The sequence below is a fragment of the Kryptolebias marmoratus genome, linkage group LG9, assembly GCF_001649575.2.
Source record: "Kryptolebias marmoratus isolate JLee-2015 linkage group LG9, ASM164957v2, whole genome shotgun sequence".
Classification (NCBI taxonomy): Eukaryota; Metazoa; Chordata; class Actinopteri; order Cyprinodontiformes; family Rivulidae; genus Kryptolebias; species Kryptolebias marmoratus.
Window position 1 is genome coordinate 9,206,295 of NC_051438.1, and position 22,557 is coordinate 9,228,851.

The 22,557-nt window shown below is 42.3% G+C and overlaps 2 protein-coding genes across 5 annotated transcripts; one reads left to right on the forward strand and one right to left on the reverse strand.

Moving 5' to 3' along the window:
• LOC108238001 (non-histone chromosomal protein HMG-14A) lies at positions 1-2,446 on the reverse strand. Its single transcript, XM_017419791.3, has 6 exons — positions 2,290-2,446; positions 1,320-1,352; positions 1,186-1,215; positions 392-439; positions 172-291; positions 1-58 (listed from the first exon to the last, which is right to left on the reverse strand). Exons 1-6 carry the CDS (start codon positions 2,302-2,304, stop codon positions 11-13), a joined length of 294 nt encoding a protein of 97 aa, XP_017275280.1. The 5' UTR covers positions 2,305-2,446; the 3' UTR covers positions 1-10.
• sh3bgrl (SH3 domain binding glutamate-rich protein like) lies at positions 1,777-21,483 on the forward strand. 4 transcript variants are annotated; one of them, XM_017419787.3, is made up of 4 exons: positions 1,777-1,921; positions 17,210-17,395; positions 20,251-20,331; positions 20,702-21,483. In XM_017419787.3, exons 1-4 carry the CDS (start codon positions 1,835-1,837, stop codon positions 20,735-20,737), a joined length of 390 nt encoding a protein of 129 aa, XP_017275276.1. In that variant the 5' UTR covers positions 1,777-1,834; the 3' UTR covers positions 20,738-21,483. The 4 variants fall into 4 exon arrangements, with proteins under 4 accessions (XP_017275276.1, XP_024862482.1, XP_017275278.1 ...); XM_025006714.2 differs by having other exon boundaries at positions 1,806-1,943; XM_017419789.2 differs by lacking the exon at positions 1,777-1,921 and adding an exon at positions 3,341-3,646.
• The last annotated feature ends 1,074 nt before the right edge of the window (positions 21,484-22,557 follow it).

The window sequence follows — 22,557 nt, forward strand, 5'->3', positions numbered from 1 at the left end:
GGCAGTGGTGCTACTCGGACTTGGCCTCCTCCTTGGTCTCCTCGGGGGCTGCCTCCACCTGTGGATTCAAGCGGAAAAAGAAGAAGAAGAAGAAGAAGGATCTTTAATTTTCTGCGCTTTCTTTTTCGTTTTTTTTGGTGATTATTATTGGGTGTCTCGCCGCCGGCTCACCTCGTTGGTTTTGGCCTCTCCGTTCTCAGAGTGGTTCTCCTCGTTGGCCTCTGCCTCGGCGTTCTCCTTCGCCTTCTTGGTCTTCTTGTCCTCCTTCTTGTCGTTCACAGCCTTTTCTTTCTATTTAGTCAAAAAAAACAAACAAACAGGAAACTTAAGAGTTTTACGGGCCGATCGCTCCAACACAAACCCGCATCGCTCTCGGGCTCCGACCTCCTACCTTCGCCGCCTTCTTCACCTTTGGTTCTGGCTTGGGAGGGGCCGGTTTCTGAGGGAAAGAAAAGGAGAACATCACCTTCTTATTTTCAAATAAAGCTTTCCTTGTATATCAATAAGTCCATTTCTCGAGTTGGGATGCCTTGACAGGTCAAGACACCTGTAAGGGCCCCGTTTCTCTTCGTGTCAAAGTTTGAACCGCCTTTTAGGAGAGTCGGAACAATTTAAGTCACATTTTAAGAACTTTTAATTCGGTCAGGCACAGGCAACGCAAGCAGGAAACGCTTTTTGAAGTTTCTATTGATTGTAGCTGCCAGTTTTAGTTGCGGGGCGGGCCGTTCTGCCGTCTGAGCCACTCCAAGTTTGTTTTAAGACCATCTACCTGCATTTAAACACATTTAATCACTTTAAAGGACTCTGTGTGTTCGTTAATGAACTAAAAGTTGGTTTTAGGGTCATTTCGATAAAGCAACACATTTAGTGGTTTGGTGTTGTTATAATTCAAGTTGTATAGTTTAATTTTATTATCTAAAGACAAAACAATGATTACTACCTGCATTTAAGTAGTTTAAAGGACTTTAAGTGTTCATTAATTTCCTATAAGTTGTTTTAAGGTTATCTTGACTGTTTTTTTATGTAAAATAACACATTTAGTTGTTTTAATTCTAGTTAAGTAGTTTAATTTCCTTGCCTGCAGGTGAAGCAGTCATAATTACCCGTGCTTAAACTTTTTTTTTCTGTAAATGTGTGTGTTTGTTTCTGTAATCAGTGGGTGCACAAGTGTGTGTTTTATCTTACCGCCGATAACCGGGCCGATCTCCTCTGGGGCTGAAACAGAACAGACACTCGTCATAAGGATTTCGCTCGATTCGGGAAAGATTCAGTGAGCATTAAACATGTGTGTGTGTGTGTGAAAAGTTAGGAAGTCTCACCTCCTCCTTTTCTCCTCCTTCTGTTCCCTGTGACTGAAAACACAAAACAACATCAGGTGAGAAAATAACAATAAAGGGGTTCGTACGCCCGGCGGGCGGCAGCCGGGTGCTTCGCCCTCACGTTCTGATCAGGCGCGGGCGCTCGGGGAAGACTTTCCGGAGTCGGGCGAAATCGTGCTTGCGCCTCGAACGCAGGTGGATTATTCGGGCTGGAGGCCTGAAATGCTCGGCTCAGGGTCTGGATCCAGGGGCAGCTCAGCCATGCGGGGCCCCTGGGCCACATTCTTGGGGTCCAGGGCCCCGCTCTGCCCCCCTCCTCTTCCTCCCCTGAAAGCATGGAGGCTCAGATTTGAACGCTTGGCGCGGGAGACTCTCAGAAGGGGGAGGGACCTGGCGCGCGGGGGGGTGGGGGGGCCTCGCGCGCGCCCCCACGCGGCGGAGCGCCGCCACCGCAGCCATTTTGGGTCTACGAACAAAGACAGAAAATATCTAATTTTGCCGAAACGCCGCAGCCAATGTCCGCTTTCGCGGTCAAAACGCAAAGTAGAGGCACCGGGGCATTTTGTGGCGCCGCTTCGAGCCGGTTCGGCGGCCGAACGGCGGTAAGCGAGCCGATTGTTCTCGGTAGGTCGGGGCGACGAAGGTTGGACAAGAGCTGCAAAGCATGGCTGCTGCTTGTGCTTTAACTGCATGGAGACCGAGGGAGACTTCTGACTCTCTCAAAAGGACAGCAGCTCGCGCACAAAAACCGCCTTTTTTAGGCCCTGCGCGAGCAGGAAAATATTAATTCCAACACACAAAAAATGTACATAATATCTAGAAGGCAGGCAAAAATCACCAGCGACTAAAAGCGTTTATACGCTGCGTTATAATTAAGTAATGTCTCAGAGGGATGTCTTCCCAATCGTTTGCATTGGATTAACTGCCGCTTTCTGCCTCGGAATATTTTTATTATTTCCAGAATACGTACCTTTCTCTTGGGCATGTTGATCTCTTGGAGGTTTTCTTACAAACGCGACTAAAAGCTGTTTTTCTCAGTGGGTTCAGTGCATGTGAAGACGAGTGTCTCCCCTTATGCTCGGCAGTGTAGTAAACACACTGGAACAGAGAGGAGAGTGGTTGAATGGGGGGAGGGGTGCGGCTAAACGGATGATTGATGGGCGCCCGGGCCAATCGGGTGGCGCCATTCGGGGCTGCAGAACACTCGGAATTTTGGAGCCGGTGATGTTCTGGGCTCGAATGGCTCCTTCTTGCAGGCGAGGAGACGGGAGGAAAGCCTGCAAGAATGGAGAGGCTTGGCGCGGAGGCTGGGACGGAGGGCGGAGGCCGCACGGGGAAGCCTGGAGGCTCGCTTTGCTCGGGCCCCGGCGACAGGCGAGCCGAGCCCCGGCGTACAAAAGCCGCGCATCCCCCCTCCTCCTCCTCCTCCTCCTCTCCGCTAGATTAGTGGCGCTCGGCGGGGAGAAATTTCACCATAAATCTGCTCCAATATGGCGCCCACTCCTCCACCACACATTCTTTTTTTTGTGTCAGTCGGCTTTTCCTAAATTCGTTTCAGGATTATAAAAAAAAAAAAAAAGAGCCCAGCTCCCCCTGCAGCAGAGGCCTGCAGGGGGCCCACAGAGCCTGTCTAATGAGAAGTGGCTTTGCTCATACACAAAGAGGAGCAAGAAGAAAAGAAGGGGAGGAAAAAGGAAAAAAAAAAAGGAATCACAGCAGATTCTTCCCTTTTTTTTTTTTTTTTTCAAATCCAACTCACACACAAAAACAACCGGAGCTCATATTCAGTGGTGCTCCGGAACAATGGGCAGAGTCTGTCTCCCAGACAAAAGAGGTCGATGCTGAAATATTCAGACAATATAACCTCGATGTGTTGCCATCTTGACAGGCCTATCGCCTCTGCGTGTCTCTGTCTATGTGTGTGTGTGTGTGTGTGTGTGTGTTGAACAGAGAGAGAGAGGGAGAGAAAAGAAGGGGCGGGGAGGAGGAGAAAGGAGGAGGAATGTAGAAGCTCCATCCACTGCTGAGAACAGAAGCATTTGCGCAGAAAAAGTCTGCGATGCCAACAGCAGACATCCAGTCTCTCAGCCTTGGAAGTTAGTTGTTGTTGTTTTGTTCTTTTTCCTCCTTCTCCTCCTCCTTTTTGGCTCAACAAGCTGCTCCACCCGCCTGCACAGCAAAGCAGCCTTCTTGTTTTGTTTTTTTTGTTTGTTTGTTTGTTGTTGGGGGTGGTTTTTTTTTTTTTTTTTTGGTCGTTGCAGTCTTGTGTGGCAGCATCTAAGATGGTCATCAAAGTGTACATAGCATCGTCCTCTGGATCCACCTCGGTAAGGGACAAACATCGGCGAAGCTTGTTTGCTCCAGGTTTTTAGATGGATTTATTCAGGATTTGTTTAGGGATTGCTCGGGGAGGGGTGTTAGCTGAACTTTTATTCAACTCCCCAAACTGCTGTCCATCGGGCTGCCATCCCTCTCAGTTCACGGAGGGGTGGACTGACTCACAGCCCTGCTGTCTTTGGGACTTCTGGACGCTGGGCTCCTTGTTGAGTTTTGTTAACTTTTTTTTTTTGTCTGCGAGCAAAGAGAACAACGAGAGGAAGTCTGAGGCAGGATGACTTGACTTGTCGCTCTGTGCTGCGGTTTGTCACAGGGCTTCCTGATGTGACAGCTGAAACTGGGCTGCCAACAGGAGCGGTATGCAGTAAAACAAACAAAAAACAAACAAAAAAATCAATAGGAGACTTTTAAATTCTGGTGTGTGAGACCTGATGCTAGTGCAGGAAGTTTCCTAGGAGGGGGTTGGGGGGCCTTGCCAGGGATCTGACTTGCTAAATGTTCTTTCCCCTCTTGAAGCAGCCCTGAGGATCATTTGCTTTAGACTCCAAAGTTTCGAACAGAGTGGAGAGGAATGACGGTGATGCAATGCTCCGGGGCCTCTTTTAGACAAGCAGCTGCATTCAGAAGACCAGCTCAAGGCCTGGATTGACCTACACGTACATTTGACTACGGCCATTAAATCGTGTCATGTTGTGCAGCTTAAACTTACTTGTGCATGCACCTATTTCTTTTGTGAAATGTGAAGCTGCTGCAACAGACGCATCTCAGGGGAAAAAGAGGGAACTAATTATCCAGAAATGCCAGGTTTGCTTTTACGAAACTCTTTAGTTGAGGGTGCCGCACCTTCACTGCACTTGTCTTCCGCTTTTTGTTGCAGCTTTTAGGAAAAAAAAAACCATGCAACTCATGCATCAAAACATGCAACTCGATCGAAAACATTGTGCTACGACCTTTGGTAGTGGTGCGTCGTATAACATTGACAAAACTTTGAAAGAAATGTGAGAAATTTCTGCTTTGACAACACTGGGAGGGTTTTGTCTTAAATCATGTGGGGAAACCCAGTCTTTGTTTTTTTACAGCTCAGTATTACTTTACAGTAATAACGTCATCCAAAGTTTAAAAGCATCATGCTCAAACTCATCTCACTGTCACTGTACGTGTTCAAGTTAACTGGTCGTATATATATCACACACGAAGCTCAAGTGTGCATTGCTGTCAGAGTCTCACGAACTTTTAAGATGCGTCTGATACTGTTTGCTCGCTTGAGGCTTGCTTTTCAGTTCGTTTCTGTCTGTCTCCTGCATGTGGTGTCAGCGAGCGAGAGACGCAGGTGCTGTTACCACAGCGACCGTAAGGTAGCGTTAGCCCATCTTTTGATCTTGGTCTTATATGCCCAACTGTAGACGTTTGTTCTCAGCTCAACACAAAGCCAACGCTGGGTTTTCTGGCTGCTCCTTCAGGAATGTTGTCGTTAAAAGTCACTCGTTGTTTATGATTCGGCTCTCATTTGGGGAGGGGGGGGATTTACCCCCTACCCCCTCACAGATAAGCTTGTTTTTGCAGCTCACGTGCAGACGAAACTGAGCACGCACAGAGGCTCTTTTCATCCAGGCAGCACCGAGCGACTTTATTGCCCCGGCAGTTAGTGACATTTGCAAAAAAGGAAAAAACCCTGCAAGCGGCCTTCCCGTTCCAGCTACAGGACGGGGAGCTTTCTGCAGAGTCAGAGTGGACGTGGTTTAGAGCCAGCAGTGCTGGAGAACGTCCGGGGGGAGTGCATTACCTCTCATCGATCCGCCTGCTGGAGGAGGACGACGACTTAATGCACTCACGAATATTCACGCAACCTTTAGTGGCTTTAGCCTCAACGCACAGCGAGAGTCGTCGTATCCTTTACTTTTGCAGTCACTTTGTTTCTCACTCTGATCTGCTCTGCTACGATTAGTCTACATTCGTCACTGGAGGAACAGCCAACAGCGCGGAGACAAGTGGGAGTATTTCCAAAATAACATCTTAGGATTTCGCTCTTCCGAGAAAAAAAAACCCCAAAGACAGACAGTGTAATATTAGCCTGGGGGGGGGATGTGTTATATTCAGCACTTGACAAGCTATAATACTCGAGATAAAGAAAAAAAAATAAAGTTCCACTTGCTGTTTAAATACTTCAGCAGCTTTTATGCTCGTTAATTAGGGCTCAGACATACAGGATTCCTATTCCAGCTGTTTGATTCTCCTTTGTCAACGACTGCAGGCTACACCGTGTGTGTCAGAGAGCAGAAATGACAGTACGGTGAGGTAAATACGAGGAGGCGGAGTTGTGGCTGGCTGTGCAGACTGGAGTATTGTAGCAACACAGTTAGCTTCAGCTGCAGGCTTTGGTTTGATGGAGGAGAGGGTTGCCAGTTGCCAGAAATCGAAATGAGGAGCACTGACTGGACAGGCTGACACAGGGGGGGACTTTTTGTCCTGATAAAATGTAGCTGTGAGACGCTGTTTCAGGGTGACGTCATCAAGGGAAATACAACAGCTGAACATTTAGCAGACAAACACATACAGGCTCATGTTAGAAGAGTTTCAAAAATAACAAGAATCAGTGTAATTTAGATCATTTTAGCTCCTACCGAGCCTTTTTCTTATTTTACCTTTTGCTACATATAGCATTTTTGTTAGCCTTTTGTTATATTTAGCTTTTAAGCAGCATGCAGCTACTTTTAGCTAGGCCTTTGCTTCTTTTAGCCATTACCCAAGCCTTTACTACATTTATCTTTTGGCTAGGTTTTGTTGCTTTTAGCTTTTAGTTAGTGTTTTGTTCCTTTTTGAGTTGGTGTTTTGGTCCTCTTGGCTTTCATTTAACCTCTTACTATATTTAGGTTTTATCTAGCCTTTTGCTACTTTCAGCTTTTAGCTAGTGTTTTGCTACTTTTCGCTTGAAGCTAGGGTTCTTTCAGCTTCAGCAAACTTCAGCAGTCGTGCAGGGCTCAGTGTAAACGCTGCGTTTTCACAGAAAATACAATTTCTCTAGTTTGACTTTGAAATATGCTGTAACTTTAAATTAAGCAGTGTCCACTTTAACAGACAAAAAGCAGCTTGAACAACATGCTCCTTACTAGCTTCAATAAAGCAAAGCTTATTCGTGTGTTCAGCATCTTTCTCTGCAGAAACAACTTGAGTTTTCAGCACTGATTAAACAAAACTGCTGTTTCATTTGTCGTCTATAAACAGATTCGCTCCGGCTCTTAAAAATAAGGAGCAAAGTGCAGTCCTTATCAACTTCATAAGGAACCCTTTTTTTGTTTTTGTTTTTGTTTGTTTCAAATACGGAACAATTCCTTATTGTTAGCAACCCTAGTAGAGAATAAACCAAGACTTACACTTTGGTTTGTGCAACTCCATTCTATTAAAAACACCAAATACGACCCAAATAATTGTTTCAGAAGCCCATGGAAAAGCATTTTCGGTTTCAGAAAGAAGCAAGAAGCCTTTCAGGTCGTACCTCAGTGGGCTGTGACTGCTGGACTAGTTGGAGACAACTAGTTGGGAGTTCACAAACACACACACACACACATCAACATCTAGAATTACAGAAACTAAACTGAGCAGGGTTTGAGACGTGTTCCAGATGTCTGCAGTAGCGCTGTGGCTACTCTGAACATAGATTTTATCTCGCTCTTCGGCCTGTGCAAGGAAACTGAGAAACCCTGTGAACAATTTGAGACTTTTTGGAAACTCCCTTACGATTGCTGGTTTGCAATTTGTTGCCAGCAGTCGCAGCCCGGTGAGATACAGGTGGGAGGAGGCTGGAGGGGTAGCGGATGGATGAAGTCAGAGTGGGCGTGTCCATCCTGAATGGGCAGGTTGGAGTCGTGAAATGTGATTCGCCCAGTCCACTAAATCAGGAAGTAGGTGTCCTAAATAAAGGAAGTGCTATCTTACGTTCGCTGAGGCTTGACTAGATAACAGCGAGAAGCTAGAAAAAAAAATTGATTAAAATATGCATACTCTAACAACATCGTAAAAAGGATTTACAAAAGTGTCACGTCTGTAAACAAATTTAGAATAGCAGTCAATGTGAATGTCTTCTGGTTGCATTTTTTTAAACGTGAAAAAATGAGACTTATAACAATCTCAAAACAATGAGCCAACAGCAATTTACATTTTTACAAAGTCTGATATGTATGGTTACTACCTACCTTAGAAGTGATAACAAAGGAGACACACATAAAGGCTAAAAATGGTTTATTGCAGCATTATCTGAATTTATTATAAAAGAAACAGAGACAAAGAACACAAGCACGTGAAGCCTTAGCAAAGGTAAGCTAGCTCTTCTTATTGCGAAACACCTGCTTCCTGGTTCTCGATCAGGCCAATCACGTTTTATGGATCCAACCCACCCATTCAGAGCAGACCCTCCAACTTTGTGTTCTTTAGAAAACTCTGCTGGAAAAATCTTCTAACAAAAATGCTAAAATGCCCATGCTAGGTCACCAGGTGGCAGCAATGTCCACATCAAAATACAGAAGAAGAACTTTCTGAATTTGGCTAAAAATTCTCCCCCAAAGGTTTTTTTCCCCTCCGGTTTACAATTTTCCTCCTAGTTATTATTTATTTCAGCGTAAATCAATTACCACAAAGTGAAACAGACAGAGAAAAAATGGCTCCATTGTTGTTTGGGTTTCTAAAGCACAAAGGCATGCTAGGTCTTTAGTTCAAAAAAAGCTTTCCACATGAAGGTACAAACACAAAGATTGTAAAAGTCTCGGTTTTTCTGACCAATTTTTTTTCCATTTACATGTGGACGACAAGTGTAAAAGTAGCAGAGGATATCCATATTTAAAAATCCTTGGAGTTGTGTAGTTGGGGCCCGAGTTCCTATCAAGATGCATTCGGCATGTCTGAAAGCTCCACTTTCTAGGTTGCCTGAGATTTATCACACCTGGTTTTATCACACATTTTACAGGTCGCTGATATTTGACCCGTAACTGTGGGATTAATGACAGGCTGCACAGATGACCCACACAGCATGGAGGGGTGTGTGTGTGTGTGTGTGTGTGTGTGTGTGTGTGGGGTTTTCCTTATAACTGAAGGAGAGCTGCCCTCATCGTGCTGTCAGTGTTTAAATCATCTTTGGAAAGTCAGAGTGGGGTTGTCTCGAAACATCTCTTCAGCTACTAGTGGTGCTTTCAAAATCTTTTTAAAGATAAAACTGTATGACATATGGTTTTGTAGAATAAAAGCAAAGCCTTCCTTGAAATAAACACATATTGTCTCCCAACCTTTGATGCCAGCGTTTTAAACAAGGGTCGTTTTATGTTGAGGAATGAAAATAACATCATGACTGCTCTCACGCGATATTGCACAATCTGTTAGCTCTGATTATGACTACACCAAAGTTTAGCTTAATATCTGTAAAACTAAGGTCCGTTGGCTGTGGCGACCATCTCAGATTGGGTTGAAATATTAATCATTTGTAGAGGTACATTCAATGACTACTTTCTGAAAGTGACAATTAAAATCCGACCAAAAATCTGTTCTTGAGATATTTTGCTAACAGACAAACAGGTTTAACTCCAGTAGTTAATGGCAAAGGTTTAAACAACCATCTTGCATGATTTGCTAATGCTTGTGTTATGTGTTGAGGCTCCCTCTCAGCTGCTGCTGCACCAAATTTGAGCCTAAAATCTGTAAAACCGACTGACTTACAGCTTTTTTTGTGTTTCCTAAGATCAGCTAGCCGTGGTGGCCATCTTGAATCAGATTGACTTCAAAAGCTAATCAGCTGTAGATGTCCATCCAGTGATTACTTTCAGAGAGTTTCATTAAAATCCGTCCAGCGGTTCATGAGATATGTTACTAACAGACACATGAACGCAATCATCTGCCTTTCATGCGTCAGTCGATGACTACAGTGTCAGCTGGAAAAAAAAAATGATATGAAGATTTCGTTCCATGAGTGGTGTCTTAGGGGGAATATTGGCATACTTTTCACCCTTTCACCTGGTTACAAAGATGCTCAATTTGAGAAGCAAACTAGGATTTTTACCTAAAATGCACGGATGCAAATGTCCTGCACACCTGCAGCAGCACACCGTGACTGGGACAACCAGGCCAACTGAAAAGGGAAATTCTATCTGTTGAAAAAGGCAAAACATTGGCCATTCACCTCATTTCCATCCCTGCGCCTCCTCGTTGCCGCGCCAAGTAATAACTCCGGAGTGTGTCCACATGCGGAAAATGTGCCTTTGTGCACGTCTTACGCACTTTATTTGACACCGGAGTCTAAAAGTCAAGCGGGATTTATTTTTTATGGCTGCTGTGACCGAGCGAGTCGCTCAGTCGGCGTAGCAGGCGATTCTGTTGAACTTTTACAGTCGTTCTCCCTTTGTGGAGCTGCAGGGGATCCGGCCGGAGTGCCAGTGCCAGGCAGGGCTCTTTTGTAACCGTGCTGCAACTGCTGACTGGGTGGAGGCTTCGGTTGGTGGTGACATTCCAGTAAGGGACTGTTTACAGCCAAAAAAAAAAATCAGACTCCATCTTATCAAGACAAGCCTTTATCCCTTACAAACACACGGTTGATTCGTGCTTCCTGTTGCTCAGAGGGCAGACTCGAATGTCGAGCCTCAGACGGATTTGAAAGGTCATTTAGTCTTATCTACAAAGCTTTCTGTTTTGATAAAATACAGCTCATGTTCATTTGTATTTCCTTTCGCAGCTGATTGAATTGAGCATAAATTGACCCCAACAATGGGTCAGCAGAACTGACTGAATCAGTCCCCTATTATTGATCTAAGCCTGTGTTGTGAATACAGTCCGTCCAATCAATTGTCTAGCAGCTGGTAATGCCAGAGACCTGACCTTGTTTCTGGAATTGATCCGGTCTGGATCCGGCCTCACGTCTGCGAAGGCTCTCACGTGGTGCCGTGAAACGCAGACCAAGGAGCAACGACCCACCACTGCAGGGGCGGGCAATCCTGATCCTCGAGGGCCACCATCCTGCATGTTTTACTTGTTTCTCTGCTCCAACACACCTGATTTGAATCAATGGGTGATTAACAGAACAAGAAGAGGTAATTTAACCACTGAATCAGGTGTGTTGGAGCAGGGAAACAAGGAAAACATGCAGGACGGTGGCCCCTCCAGGTTTGCCTACCCCTGCACTACTGTGAAACGAATGAAAAATGAAGCGTTCTCAAATGTTAAATTGGTAGTTCAGATCTTTTGATACAAACTGAAAACAAATAAATTCTTACCCGTTTTTGATAGCTCTTTGAATGGTGAGCTCCTCATTGCAAAGCCATAAAGAATGGTTAAAAAAAAAGCTTGTAAAAGAATTGACAAAATCCTCACAATACTTTCCTCATGTTGAAGGTTAATATGTCCTTTAATTAAGAATTTGTAAGATAAATTTGTGCAAACTACCACGTATGTTCACCTATGGAGACAGTCAATGTGACTGAAAGTAGGTCAACAATGGCGATGTCCATCGAAGATCTGTTTGAATTGCAAGAATTTTGATGTTTTGGTACGTATTTACACTCATCTGTTGAGTAAATTATGTTAGTGTTAGACTAGAGTTGAAAAATCGTTGAAACGGTAAATCTACTAATCTAGAAGGTTTGTGAAAGCTGTGTGTGTTTGAATGCCGAGCTCCACCATCCTGCTGGATCTTTCTCTGTTCCTTTTTTGCATTTAGCAGCAGACTTACTTTTCTACTTTCAGCGTCTTCTTCAAGGTTGTTTGCTTGTCCAAGTCCGTCATATTTGTTGACCTACACAGACTACGGCCAGCCTAGTATAGCTCAGTCACATGACTCCAGCTTCTTTGTGGTTTTCAGATTCGTATTCTGCCGAGTGCTTTATTTTCCTGAAGTGTAGACCAATGTTTTATAAGCGCATATCTATATATCCGGAAAACTACTAAAGTAAACTCTTTCAATCTACACCATTTAGTATAAGGTAGTTCAGGATAACCTTTTATATTTTGCAATCAGTAACTTTAATTCTGGCCTGTCTGAGAGGCTAACACTCAGCTAGAGGTGGGCTAAGATCACAGTGTATTGCTGCATTTAAAAAAAAAGATTTCCCAAATGAAAGTCAAGTCACCTGTGTGACCTTTAACCTTTTAATGTTTTAATGGCCGGTTGATACTGTGACCACTCGGGCGGGATGAGCAACGTTCCAGAAGTGTCAGCTGAGGATTTTTTTCATTTATGTCTAGGTGCTTCCAAAGTTCAAATGGCAGCACATTGTACTTGTACCCTCCATTTTAGTTGGTTATTTGTGGACAATTAACTCCAAATTTCAACACAAAGAAGCCTAAGGCATTCATTCCCATCCTGCCAGTGTTTAGCAACTTGGACTTTGAGTAAGGACATCTTATTCCAGTTGGTCAAATTCCCATCATACTCTTCTCTCTGTTTTTTGTGGAGCCCTACAGAACACAAGTATAGCAGATCTTGGCTATGAATTAGGTGTTTATTTATTGTCTAAATCTAGTTTTAGATGTCTAGTAAATTTTTACTTTTAGTTTAAATTTTGCCAGCTTTATTGTCCAGGTCCAGAGTCCATTTAGATGTCCTTTAGTGGACATTTCAACCTCAGCATCCTCACATAGATGCTTCTATATGATGACATGTTTCACTCTTTGCATCTTAATGTTTGCTAATTTGAATTGTTCATAAAGAGGAACTTACACATAACTTGTACTCTGACAAGTCTGCACAGAATCCAATAAATCCATCAGATATTTTATTAGATATAGTAACCATTTACTTTAAAAAAGGCATCTTGAAGTGATAGTTTAGTTCTTTTGAAGTGGAGCTCTGTGGAAAAGTTTAAGACAATGTCTTCCTGCTGGAGATAACTCACAGAGTTTATCTGAGACAAGACTGACGAGTGAACTGCAGGTCAAGCTGGGGCCAAAACCAAAGGAGATTGCTGCTGTTTTCCTAAAAAATGCTACTCTGGAAAACTTTACACTGTCGGTTTCACGTTATGGTTATTTACGTGGGATTCTTTGTTTTCTTTTTAAGTGCTAATATCAGCAGCAGCTAGCTGTAGCATATCTGATGCAGCCTGAGGCACTTCCTGCAGGAAGCCAATGGTAAAGGTCTATGGAATATCCTTTGCGTGAACTACTTTTTTTTTTAATTTTTGAGATTGATTTTGTTTTAAGACGGCAGCAATCCTCTTTTGGCTTTAGCCATGCTCGGACTAGCCATTAGCTCATCAGTCTGGTCAGAACTGATCTCCAACTGAAACTGTAAAAAGAGCTGTTGACAACAAATGATAATAATAAAAATTCTGTTCATAACTTCTCCACATAACGCCATTTTAAAAAATCTATTGTTTAAGAAAATGATGCGATAAGCTAAATTCATTCGGCTTTTTAGACAAGACGATTCTTTTACAAAAATTGGGAATTTTGTACAAAATTTGAGAACAAAGATTTATAACGATCAATCCAGTATTCAACCTAAGAAAAAGAAAACATCCACCTGCTGAAGAAGGTGAGGCAGAGCATCAAATCTAATGCCATCATATAAACCTAACTAAAATGTAGAGAGATTTTACTTAGTGTCATTTAAAGTGGTGGATAGACTGTTTTCAACCACACAGTAAGGCTGTCTCAGAACATCAAGACTTGGTCCATAAGCAAAGAAAACAACACAGGAACAGGTTTTCCTGTGTTTGCGTTCCGCTTATCTTGTGGATATTTGCATGCTGTTTTGGTAAGAACATTAGATGCTTTAGCACAAAGTTTGGATCAAGAAAAACAAACCAGAGACTGTTTGTCCTGCCTGTTTACTGATTTAAAGCCTGATAATGGCCCTGCAGTCCCTTCCTCTTCTAAAGAAACCAAACTGGAGAATAATTTTGTAGAGTTCCCGAGAATTAGATAAAGACAGATCTGCAGGAGACGAGGAAGACGTGTTTTGGACGGAGACAGTTTGTTTTCCTTCGTGCTGTTTAGAATCACCGGGGGCTCAAACCAAGACTGAAGACACTGGAGTGCGTTTCGAATGGGCAGAGCTGCGAGATCCCACTGTGCAATTAGAGTCAGGGGCAGATGGCGCGCGGCCAGTTTGTCTTACAAATTAATTTTGCTTGGCAACGGTACAACGTAGGCTTGTTGGGAGCGATGGCCAGACCCAGAAGTGGGTTTTTCCACCAAAGAGGTTCCAGTACTAGACCAAGGCTCGATAGGATTGGTTCTTTAAAAATACAGTTAGGAAGCGGTTTGGTTTTCCACATCCAGAGCCTCGTTATTACGTCACATTAAACGTCTCTTTCGGTAAATGATCAATCGTCCCTCTGTTGGATTTTGACCAAAGTGCAGAGAGACACTTTATCTCCACAGATCACAGCCTTTATGTCACTATTCCTGCCAATAAATGGCAGCAAAGAGTTGGTGCTGAGTTAGCACTGCTTTTTAGATGCTAGGGCCAGAGCTGACGGTGGTAGAAACAGAAAGAGTCGGTGCTACGTGAGCTCTGGCTTCAGTTTAGAACTGGAACCCCATTTGGTGCGGAAAAAATAATCCCTAAAAGGAAGTGGAAAACAGGAGAAAGGAGTTGAATTTGTACATCATAGCAGTTTAGGTTGAAGTTAGCCTTAGTTATGAGTCAGCCTGAGGACCAGACTCAGACAGCTGTGCAGATTTCTCTTGAAAGCCGACTGTGTGTGTGTGTTAATGGAGCCAGAGTGTGTTAAAGTGTTTGAACATGTGGTGTTCTGCCTGGTTGCTTTAACCCAGTCTGGAAAGCAGGTGGGCAAAAAAGAAAGCTGCTTTTAGGACTTTGCTCTCTTTCTATTGCTAACTGCCGTTAGCCGATTCTGATGGTGCCAGCCTTCTCTTTTAATTTACATGCCAGAGTGTTGTTTGGGCAGATGGCTGTTAAATAACCCACCTGTCTCATCTGCATACCGTGAGGCTGGGAGGAGTCCACACGTGGGGTGGAGAGGGGTTGTGTCTGCACTGACGGCAAGACAATAAGTTGATCTTTGTCAGGGTTTGACTGCAAAGTTAGTTTTGGTTTAAGATAAGTGAATGTTGTGTGTGTGTGTGCAGCTGAGACAGAATGTGTGTGCGTGTCTCCTTACAGAAGGCCTTATTTGGCTCCTGTTTGACCAGTTACCTCCTCTCCAGTCTCAGAGGAGCTCCTGTTTCCGTCTGGCCTTGTAGGGCCATCCTCCGTCTTGCACACACCCACCCAGGGCTCATTGGACCACAGTTTCACACACCCAACCACACACACACACACACTTACACAGTGATGTATCCAGAAGAAAGGAGAATAAGCAGCGTTAAATGTAGTCTTTTTATCCACCCTGTAACTTCTGCTTTATGTGCTTTTGGGTCTGTATCTGTCGTTCCTCGTGATGTAACTTTAAAACCAAACACGATAGTTCACTTTGAAAGAGGAGACATCTGAAGGGATGTCAAGCTTGTCACCCCTGGGATAATTGTTCTTCCGTTTCAGCTTTTCTTTGCAGTTTCCGGGACGAGATGCGTTCTCTTTTGTGTGAGTAATTTAAAAGTGTCACGAATAAGACAAGTGTTAATGTTTGATGGAACAGAACATTAGCTGGCAGCGAAGCCTGCAAGGAAATGATCGCACCTACACAAAAACGCCAGATAGTGAGAAAAAAAAAAAACGTTTCAACTAGCTTCTTGGTTTTTATTTCTAAGAAACATGTTCAGTATGTTAAAGGAGAAAATACATTTTTAAAAAAGGCACTTTGCAATGGCAACATTTTAAATAACAAATTGGAAATTTTCCTAATAGACATTTAACTGGTGGATGTCATGGGATTTTCTTATACAGACAGGGGAGAGAGAAAAAAGAAGTCCACCTCTTTCAGTTCCAGGGTTCTTCTGTCAGGACATAATTAAAATGATCTGCTCTATACCAGATTATAAAATGATTCCGATCTAACCTCGGGTGCACAAAAACACACAACCGATTCCACCGTGTCATTATTTATTAAACAAAAATGAAGCCAAACTGGAAAAGCTGTGTGAAAAACTAAGACAGCTTGAGCAGCTATAACTCTCAGTAGTTGTTGTCTGTCTTACTTTATCAGTCGCTCACATGGTTGTGGAGGAATTTTAGCCCACTCTTTTTGACAAAGTTGCTTCCCTTCATTGAGGTTTGCAGACATTTGTTTCTGCGCAGCTCTTTTAAGGCTCCACTTCAGCATTTTAATCAGGTTGAGGTCTGGACTTTAACATGGACATTACAACACTTTGGTTCTTGCTTTTCTCAGTCATTCTGTTGTAGATTATCTGCTGTGTTTGGGATCATTGTTCTGTTGCATCACGACCCAGTTTGGTCCAAGCTTCAGCTCTCAGACAGACATCCTCACATTTGTCTCTAGAGTCCTTCAGTTTACAGAGGAGTTCATGGCCGACTCTGTGACTGAAGAGTGCCCAGGTCCTGTGGCTGCAAAACGAGCCCAAATCATCACCATTCTGCCTCTGTGCTTGACAGCTTGTATGATGTTTTTGTGATGATGTGCTGATGATTTGTTTTTTTCCAAACTTGGAGCTGTGCATTATGGGTAAACATCTCCACTTTGGTCTTATCTGACCAAGTGACATTGTTCTAGAAGTCGTGGTTCATGCTGCCATGTTATTTTAGACAGAATAGGCTGTCTTCTGGCAACCTTTCCAATTAATCCATTCTTCAGTCTTTTTCTAATTGTCCTGTCATGAACTTTAACCTGTTAACCTTGACCTGTAGAGTCTGAGATGGAGCTCTTGGGTCAGTCATCAGTCATTTCTCTAATAACTGCACGGTCTGACCTTCCACTCCTGGGAAGACTGGCAGCTGTCTTAATGTTTTCCACTTGTAAAAAACCTTTCTCATGTTAGACGATGGACGCCAAACAGCTTGGAAATGACCTTTAACCTTTCTCAGATTGATGGGCAGCAACAGCAGCTTCTCTAAAGTGACTGCTGATGTCTTTCCGTCTTGCATTGTGCTAACACAGCAAACTCCAGACCAGCAAACTGCAAAAACCGTGAAACTCCTGCATTTATAGAGGCGATCGCAGTGATGACGATCAGTTAATGAAATGCATCTGACCAGCAGCACCTGGCTGCTACTTTCCCTCTGAAAGCCTATAGAAACAGAAAGATTGGACTCAGTTTTTAACTCACAGCTTTTCCACTTTGGCTTCATTCTTGTTTCATAAATAATGACGTGGTGTAATTTGTTGTGTGTTCTTGTGCACTTGAGGTTAGATATAAATAACTTTAGAACCAGATCAGATCGTTTTCATCATATACTGACATGTAAAACCCCGGAACTGAAAGAGGGTGGACTTTCTTTTCTCAGGTCTGTAACATTTCTCTTCTCATTAACAACAAACTGGGAACCAGAGATACTCCTCAGCGCCGTTTCTCACACCAAAGATGTTTCCTTATTTTTGAAGCAGACTGATGACAGTATGGTGGACCTTCTGTTTCCTCATAATGTGAAAGTTAGCGTGGCTGTAACTGAACACTTCCCCTCTGTCGTCCCCTCTTGTCCCCTCCTCCCACCCTTGCAGATTAAAAAGCAGCAGCAGGATGTCATGGGCTTCCTGGCAGCCAATAAGATCGAGTTTGAGGAGTGTGACATCGCAGCCGACGAGACCAACAGGAAGTGGATGAGGGAGAATATCCCAGAGGATGCAAGACCCGCCACTGGGAACCCTCTCCCCCCACAGATATTCAATGATGAAAAATACTGCGGGGTGAGAACGCCACACACTGAATTAATGGCTAAAACTGTCCATGCAGTTTGTTTGCTTCAGTTATCAGACAGCCTGTATCGAGAACATGTCACGTCTTCAGTACACAAAAATCGTACATTCTGGTTTGTTAATGCTGGGTTTTTTTTTAAATACAAATGTGCAGCAGTGTGCAAATGTTTTAGACAGGCTTAAATGCTTGCACAAATATAAATTCAAATTGTGTGTTTTTATTAGATCCCTATGCAAAGTGAGCTAACAGAAGACGAATCAGAAACAAATCTGTTATTGGCGTGATCTCATGTTGCTTTCAAACAACATCAGTTCTTCTCTGTTTAATTGTTTTTGAAGAAACTCAGCAGGTTGGTTGTTCTAAACATCTTGGAGAACGAGCCACAGACCTTTTGTTTGTGTTTCTGCCTCATATCCTTCTGTCTCTTCATGTTATCCCAGATACCATCGCTGATGTTGAAATCAGGTCTGTGTGGACCAAACCATCACTTGTTCTTCTTTAGGCTGATGACACTTATTACTGGCTGCTTGTTTGGCCAAAGTTATTAAATATATGTTTATTTAAGTTAAGGTTTTATTGGTTTATTTTGTTAAATGCAAAATACATTTAGGCCCAAAATATGTTTTCATAATGGAGAAGATCACCTTTTCCTTCAGAGTACAAAGAGATACATAAAACCCTTAAGGAGCGATTTCATGTGAATCAGATCTACGGTAAAATCCACTCTCATCTCTTTTCTGATATTTTATTTTCAGTACCCTTTGTACTGTGAAATAAACCCACCAAGGTTTTTCTGTTCAGTTTTTGAAACAAATGGTTAAAAAAAAAAAAAATCCAAGAGAGGCAACAAGAATAAGGGCATTCAGTCAGACTTTTTAGTCTCTGTATCTTTCCATTTGGTAACTACTAGATGAACTGACATTACCGACAGGAGCAAATGGAAAATCTGCAATGTCTTTTTAAGTTTTATATGCTGTAAATTGCCTTGATTTGCTTTTCTATAATATAAAAACAGTTGAAAAAAAATGATAAAATATTTATGACTAGAATTTGTGCCCATGGCTTAGTGAACATAAAAAATAAACATCTCTTTAGAGGTGACAGGTCTGCTTTAAGGCATGACTTTTTCGCAGCCATACTACGTATTAATCTTACAATGTAAAGAAAAAAATGAACAAAAATTTAGTTAGAAAAAGAAGTGCCTTATTTTACAACCTATTCCTAAATCTCTTGCCAAAGTCTACATCATTTAATAGCAAGAAAACTAAAATAAATACCCAAAGAAAAGTGAATATCTGGACTGAAAAAAAGGGGAAAATTTTAAAAGAAAGATTATGTTTTTAATTTTTATTAAGGTAGTCTGAAGAGGCTGTGGATTGCAGGTTACAAGATCATCAAATTTGGATAATATTGTATATAAACCAAGTAACCTCACAGATTATCACGATGCGGTTTTAAAATTAAACCTGAAAAGCACTCGGTTCTGTTCTGGTGCTGCTTTGCTACATCTGACACGGGGCGTCTTAAATCTGTGCAGTAAAGTCTAGAGACTATCAAGACATCCTGGAGCTAAATGTGCTGCTCAGAGTCAGAAAGATTGGTCTCAGTCACAGATCATGGGTCCTCCAACAGGATAATGACCCAAAACACAAAACTAAAAACACCAAGAATGGCTCCGAACCAAACATTGGACCATTCTGGAGTGGCCTCTGAGCCCTGATGTAAATCCTGATGAACATCTGTGGAAGGAGCTAAAACATCTGGAGATGGACCCCTTCAGACCTGAGACAGATGGAGCAGTTTGTTCATGAGGAGAGGGACAAAACACCTGAGGACAGGTGGAGGAGACTCAGAGAGAGGGACAGAAATACCTCGATTGACTAAAATGGTTGGGCAACAACATATTAAGTTATGGGTACAACATTTGTGGGTTTTTCTTTAATGAAATGGTGCCAACAAATGCATCCACCTCTGTATATTTATTATATACAGCTGTACATAATGTCACAGCATTGAATATTCAAATTAAATGTAACCACGGCTTCAGATATTCCTACCACTGGATTTGTGTGTGTAGTCTTCTTTCAAACTGTCGTCTCCTCTGTAACAAGTTCTCATTAATTTGTACCTTTGAGTGGAGTGAGTGGTTACTTCATTGTGAATAGCTGCAGGATGTTTCATTAATGAAAGCCTTGCAGTTAATCCTAATTTAGCATTTGCTACATTTGCTGACAGACCCCGTCACTGGGCATTTTCACCACAAACAACTGACAGCTACAGAGTTGTGTTGGAGAAAATTCAGGAATTTGGACTCTGACTTCAGCATTTTTAACATCTACCTACAGCCTCGCTCAGATTTAATCCACCAAATCAAATGGGATTAGCTAATACTCCCATTACGAGCACACGAGGTGTTAGCATGTAGCGTAGCATCATGCTGAGCAGCTGATGGGTGGCAGGAGGATGTATTGAATGTCACAGACAAAGAGCACAGCAATTCCTAGGATTTTTTTTATTTTTCGCAGCTGTAGGGCGTTTTTGAGTGGGAGGGGAAAAAAAGAGGAAATATAAAAGAATGAGAAGGAGTGAGGAATTAGTAATGGGAGCAACTCAGTGACAGCAAAAGGGGGAGTTTGTTGGCGTAATAGCTTTGGTCACATTCTTTAACACAATGCTCTCCTATCAGAGTGTCTACATGCAGAGCTTTCTTTCTGACAGATGATCTTAGCTGCTCAGGTTGCACCTCCAGGACACAGATTCAGTGTTTCACATAATCAATTCTGATTTTAAGACTTAAGTCAGCCGATTGATTGATCTTCTTTCTTTATTGTCTTTTAAATTTCAGAACTATGAGACCTTCTTCGATGCCAGAGAGGATAACGCTGTGTACGCATTTCTGGGTATGACTGCTCCTCCGGGGTCAAAGGTGAGCTCTTCCTGAGCAATAACACGTGATTATATTTGAGCTTTCTTTGAGCCGCGCTCCTTCAGGTGACTTGTATGAGTTAGTGTTGCGTGTTTCATGATAAATGTGTCCTCGCAGTGTTATTTTCATATAGAAAATACACAAATTACACATCTGTGGGCAGGCCTCTTCCCTCCTTTTTCTCCCCCTTTCACACCTGCTTTCCAGCACCTCCTCTCTGTCACAACAGTAACTGCGGGGAGGTGTGCCTGTTACCATGGAAACGCAAGGAGGCGAGGGTGCCTCTAGGCAGTGTCAAATAAATGAATATCCTCCATTTTATTACAACATATTCTCCTTTTTCCCCTTCCTGTTTCCTGTTTGTCACCAGGAGGCTGAGGCCCTAGCAAAGAAAGCGCAGCAGTAGCACCTTAACACGGATTCTACCCAAGACCTCAGGCCTTCCCAAGACCCACACCCGGACCCAGACCGACCCCGAACAGAAACCCCAGAAACGCCTAACTCAGCTCATAAATGCATGGACTGTTTTTTGACTATTCCAAATGTTTTTGATCTTGTGATGTGCCTTTCCGGCTGCAGGTGAAAGGAGGTAGTGGAGCGTCAAACACGACGGGGTGTCTACGTTCACCTCTGCCTCCTCCAGTTGACCTCAGCCTGCGAAGTCTATTGACCTACCGACATGTTTAATCCACCGTTAGCATCAACTTGTAGCTTCCCTTTTGACAGCACATCATCAGGCACAACTAAAATGTTGTAACTTGAGAGTCAGGGCGCCATCCATTTTAACATTAGTTCATTTACTCGTTTATATAATCAGCTGCAGTCTTAAATCCTGGAAACACCAAATCAGATCTGTTGCTCATCATCAAAACTCACGCAGCTTTCTGGAGAAGCTGTCTAATTATGTTTTCTTTTCTTATTCACTTGATAGTCTTAATGCAATTTGAACTGCAATCTTTTTTTCTAATGGGTCAACTTTTAAAATATTGATATATGAAGCCAAAAAGGCCAAATAAGGGATGTTTTTTAATTTTTTTTTTTATTTAGTTGTATTTGTTGTTGGAAGAAGGAATCCTGTTTCAAATTGTTGGTAATTTCTGTACTGAGTCCTCTCTGAAATAAACTAAAAACAAGACAAAAAACTCGACTCTCTATGAGTTAACCTTATCCGTTTTTTTTGTTATTATATACAGGATTCCTCCACAGTTTTGAAATGTATTAAAAAAGAAAACAGACGATAAAAAAGCATTTGCATACAGATTTTATTCAGCCTTTTGACATGTATAAAAAGATAAATAACAGCACTTTTCAGACAAGCAGCGCATATTTCACTCTAATTATATACAAAACATTGACATAGTTATAGTTTAAATAACCAATAAATCACTTGGGTTTTAAAATGTGCTTTGTAAATGTTCATCATTTCTCTTGTTTTGTAAGTTTTTCCCAGAACAAAGCAAATATAGTAGGTTTGCATTTTATTTTAAATGAAAACACACTACTAAGACGCTAAATTAAAATATTGACATAAAAGATTTGAACTGTGGAAACAGGAACAAGAAGGAAAACAGGAACATAATTTCTTTAGTAATAAATATTCTTTAGATGTGTCGTTCCCTGCCATCAATCTTTTGTATACAGTTTGTTTTGTACATTTAAAGTAAATGTTTATATTTAGATTAAAAAAATAGATTAAAAGTTGACAAAGAAATCTGGAAAGTTGAATCTCAAAAAGTTTGAAAATTTGAACTATGTAGGAACCCTGTATGTATACAACAAGTGATTTATAGATTGACAGAATGTGATCAGGCTTTGACTAAATATAATTAGTAAATAAATATAATTAGTAAATAAAAGTAGTAAATATAATTGATTAAATACAATAATAAAGACTTGTATATATTTGGTCCAACAGAAAGTGCACTAATAAATCAGGATAGGTATGTCACAGCTCCATCTATTCCTGCCACGCCTCTTGCCACAGTCAAGTAACTTTCCTCAGTCCCACAGTTCAAGCCACGCCCATGTTGCCATGCCCATGTAATCAGCTTCATCTGTCTCACCTGTTCAGGCCACCATAAATACCCACAGCTCCCAAGATCTCACTGCCAGATTATTGAAAGCCTTGTGCCAGTAAATGTCCAGCGTACTACTCTTGTTCATGCCTGATCTCGACCCATGCCTGTTTCACGACCACCGTCTCTTGCCTGCTCCCTGCCTGATACT

Coding starts and splice junctions, on each gene's coding strand:
- sh3bgrl (XM_017419787.3), top strand. CDS start 1,835: ATGTCCGCTTTCGCGGTCAAAACGCAAAGTAGAGGCACCGGGGCATTT. Junction 17,396..20,250: donor ATGATGAAAAATACTGCGGG/GTGAGAACGCCA, acceptor TTTAAATTTCAG/AACTATGAGACCTTCTTCGA. Junction 20,332..20,701: donor CTGCTCCTCCGGGGTCAAAG/GTGAGCTCTTCC, acceptor GTTTGTCACCAG/GAGGCTGAGGCCCTAGCAAA.
- LOC108238001 (XM_017419791.3), bottom strand. Junction 1,216..1,319: donor AAGGAGGAGAAAAGGAGGAG/GTGAGACTTCCT, acceptor GTTCTGTTTCAG/CCCCAGAGGAGATCGGCCCG. Junction 440..1,185: donor GATCGGCCCGGTTATCGGCG/GTAAGATAAAAC, acceptor TCTTTCCCTCAG/AAACCGGCCCCTCCCAAGCC.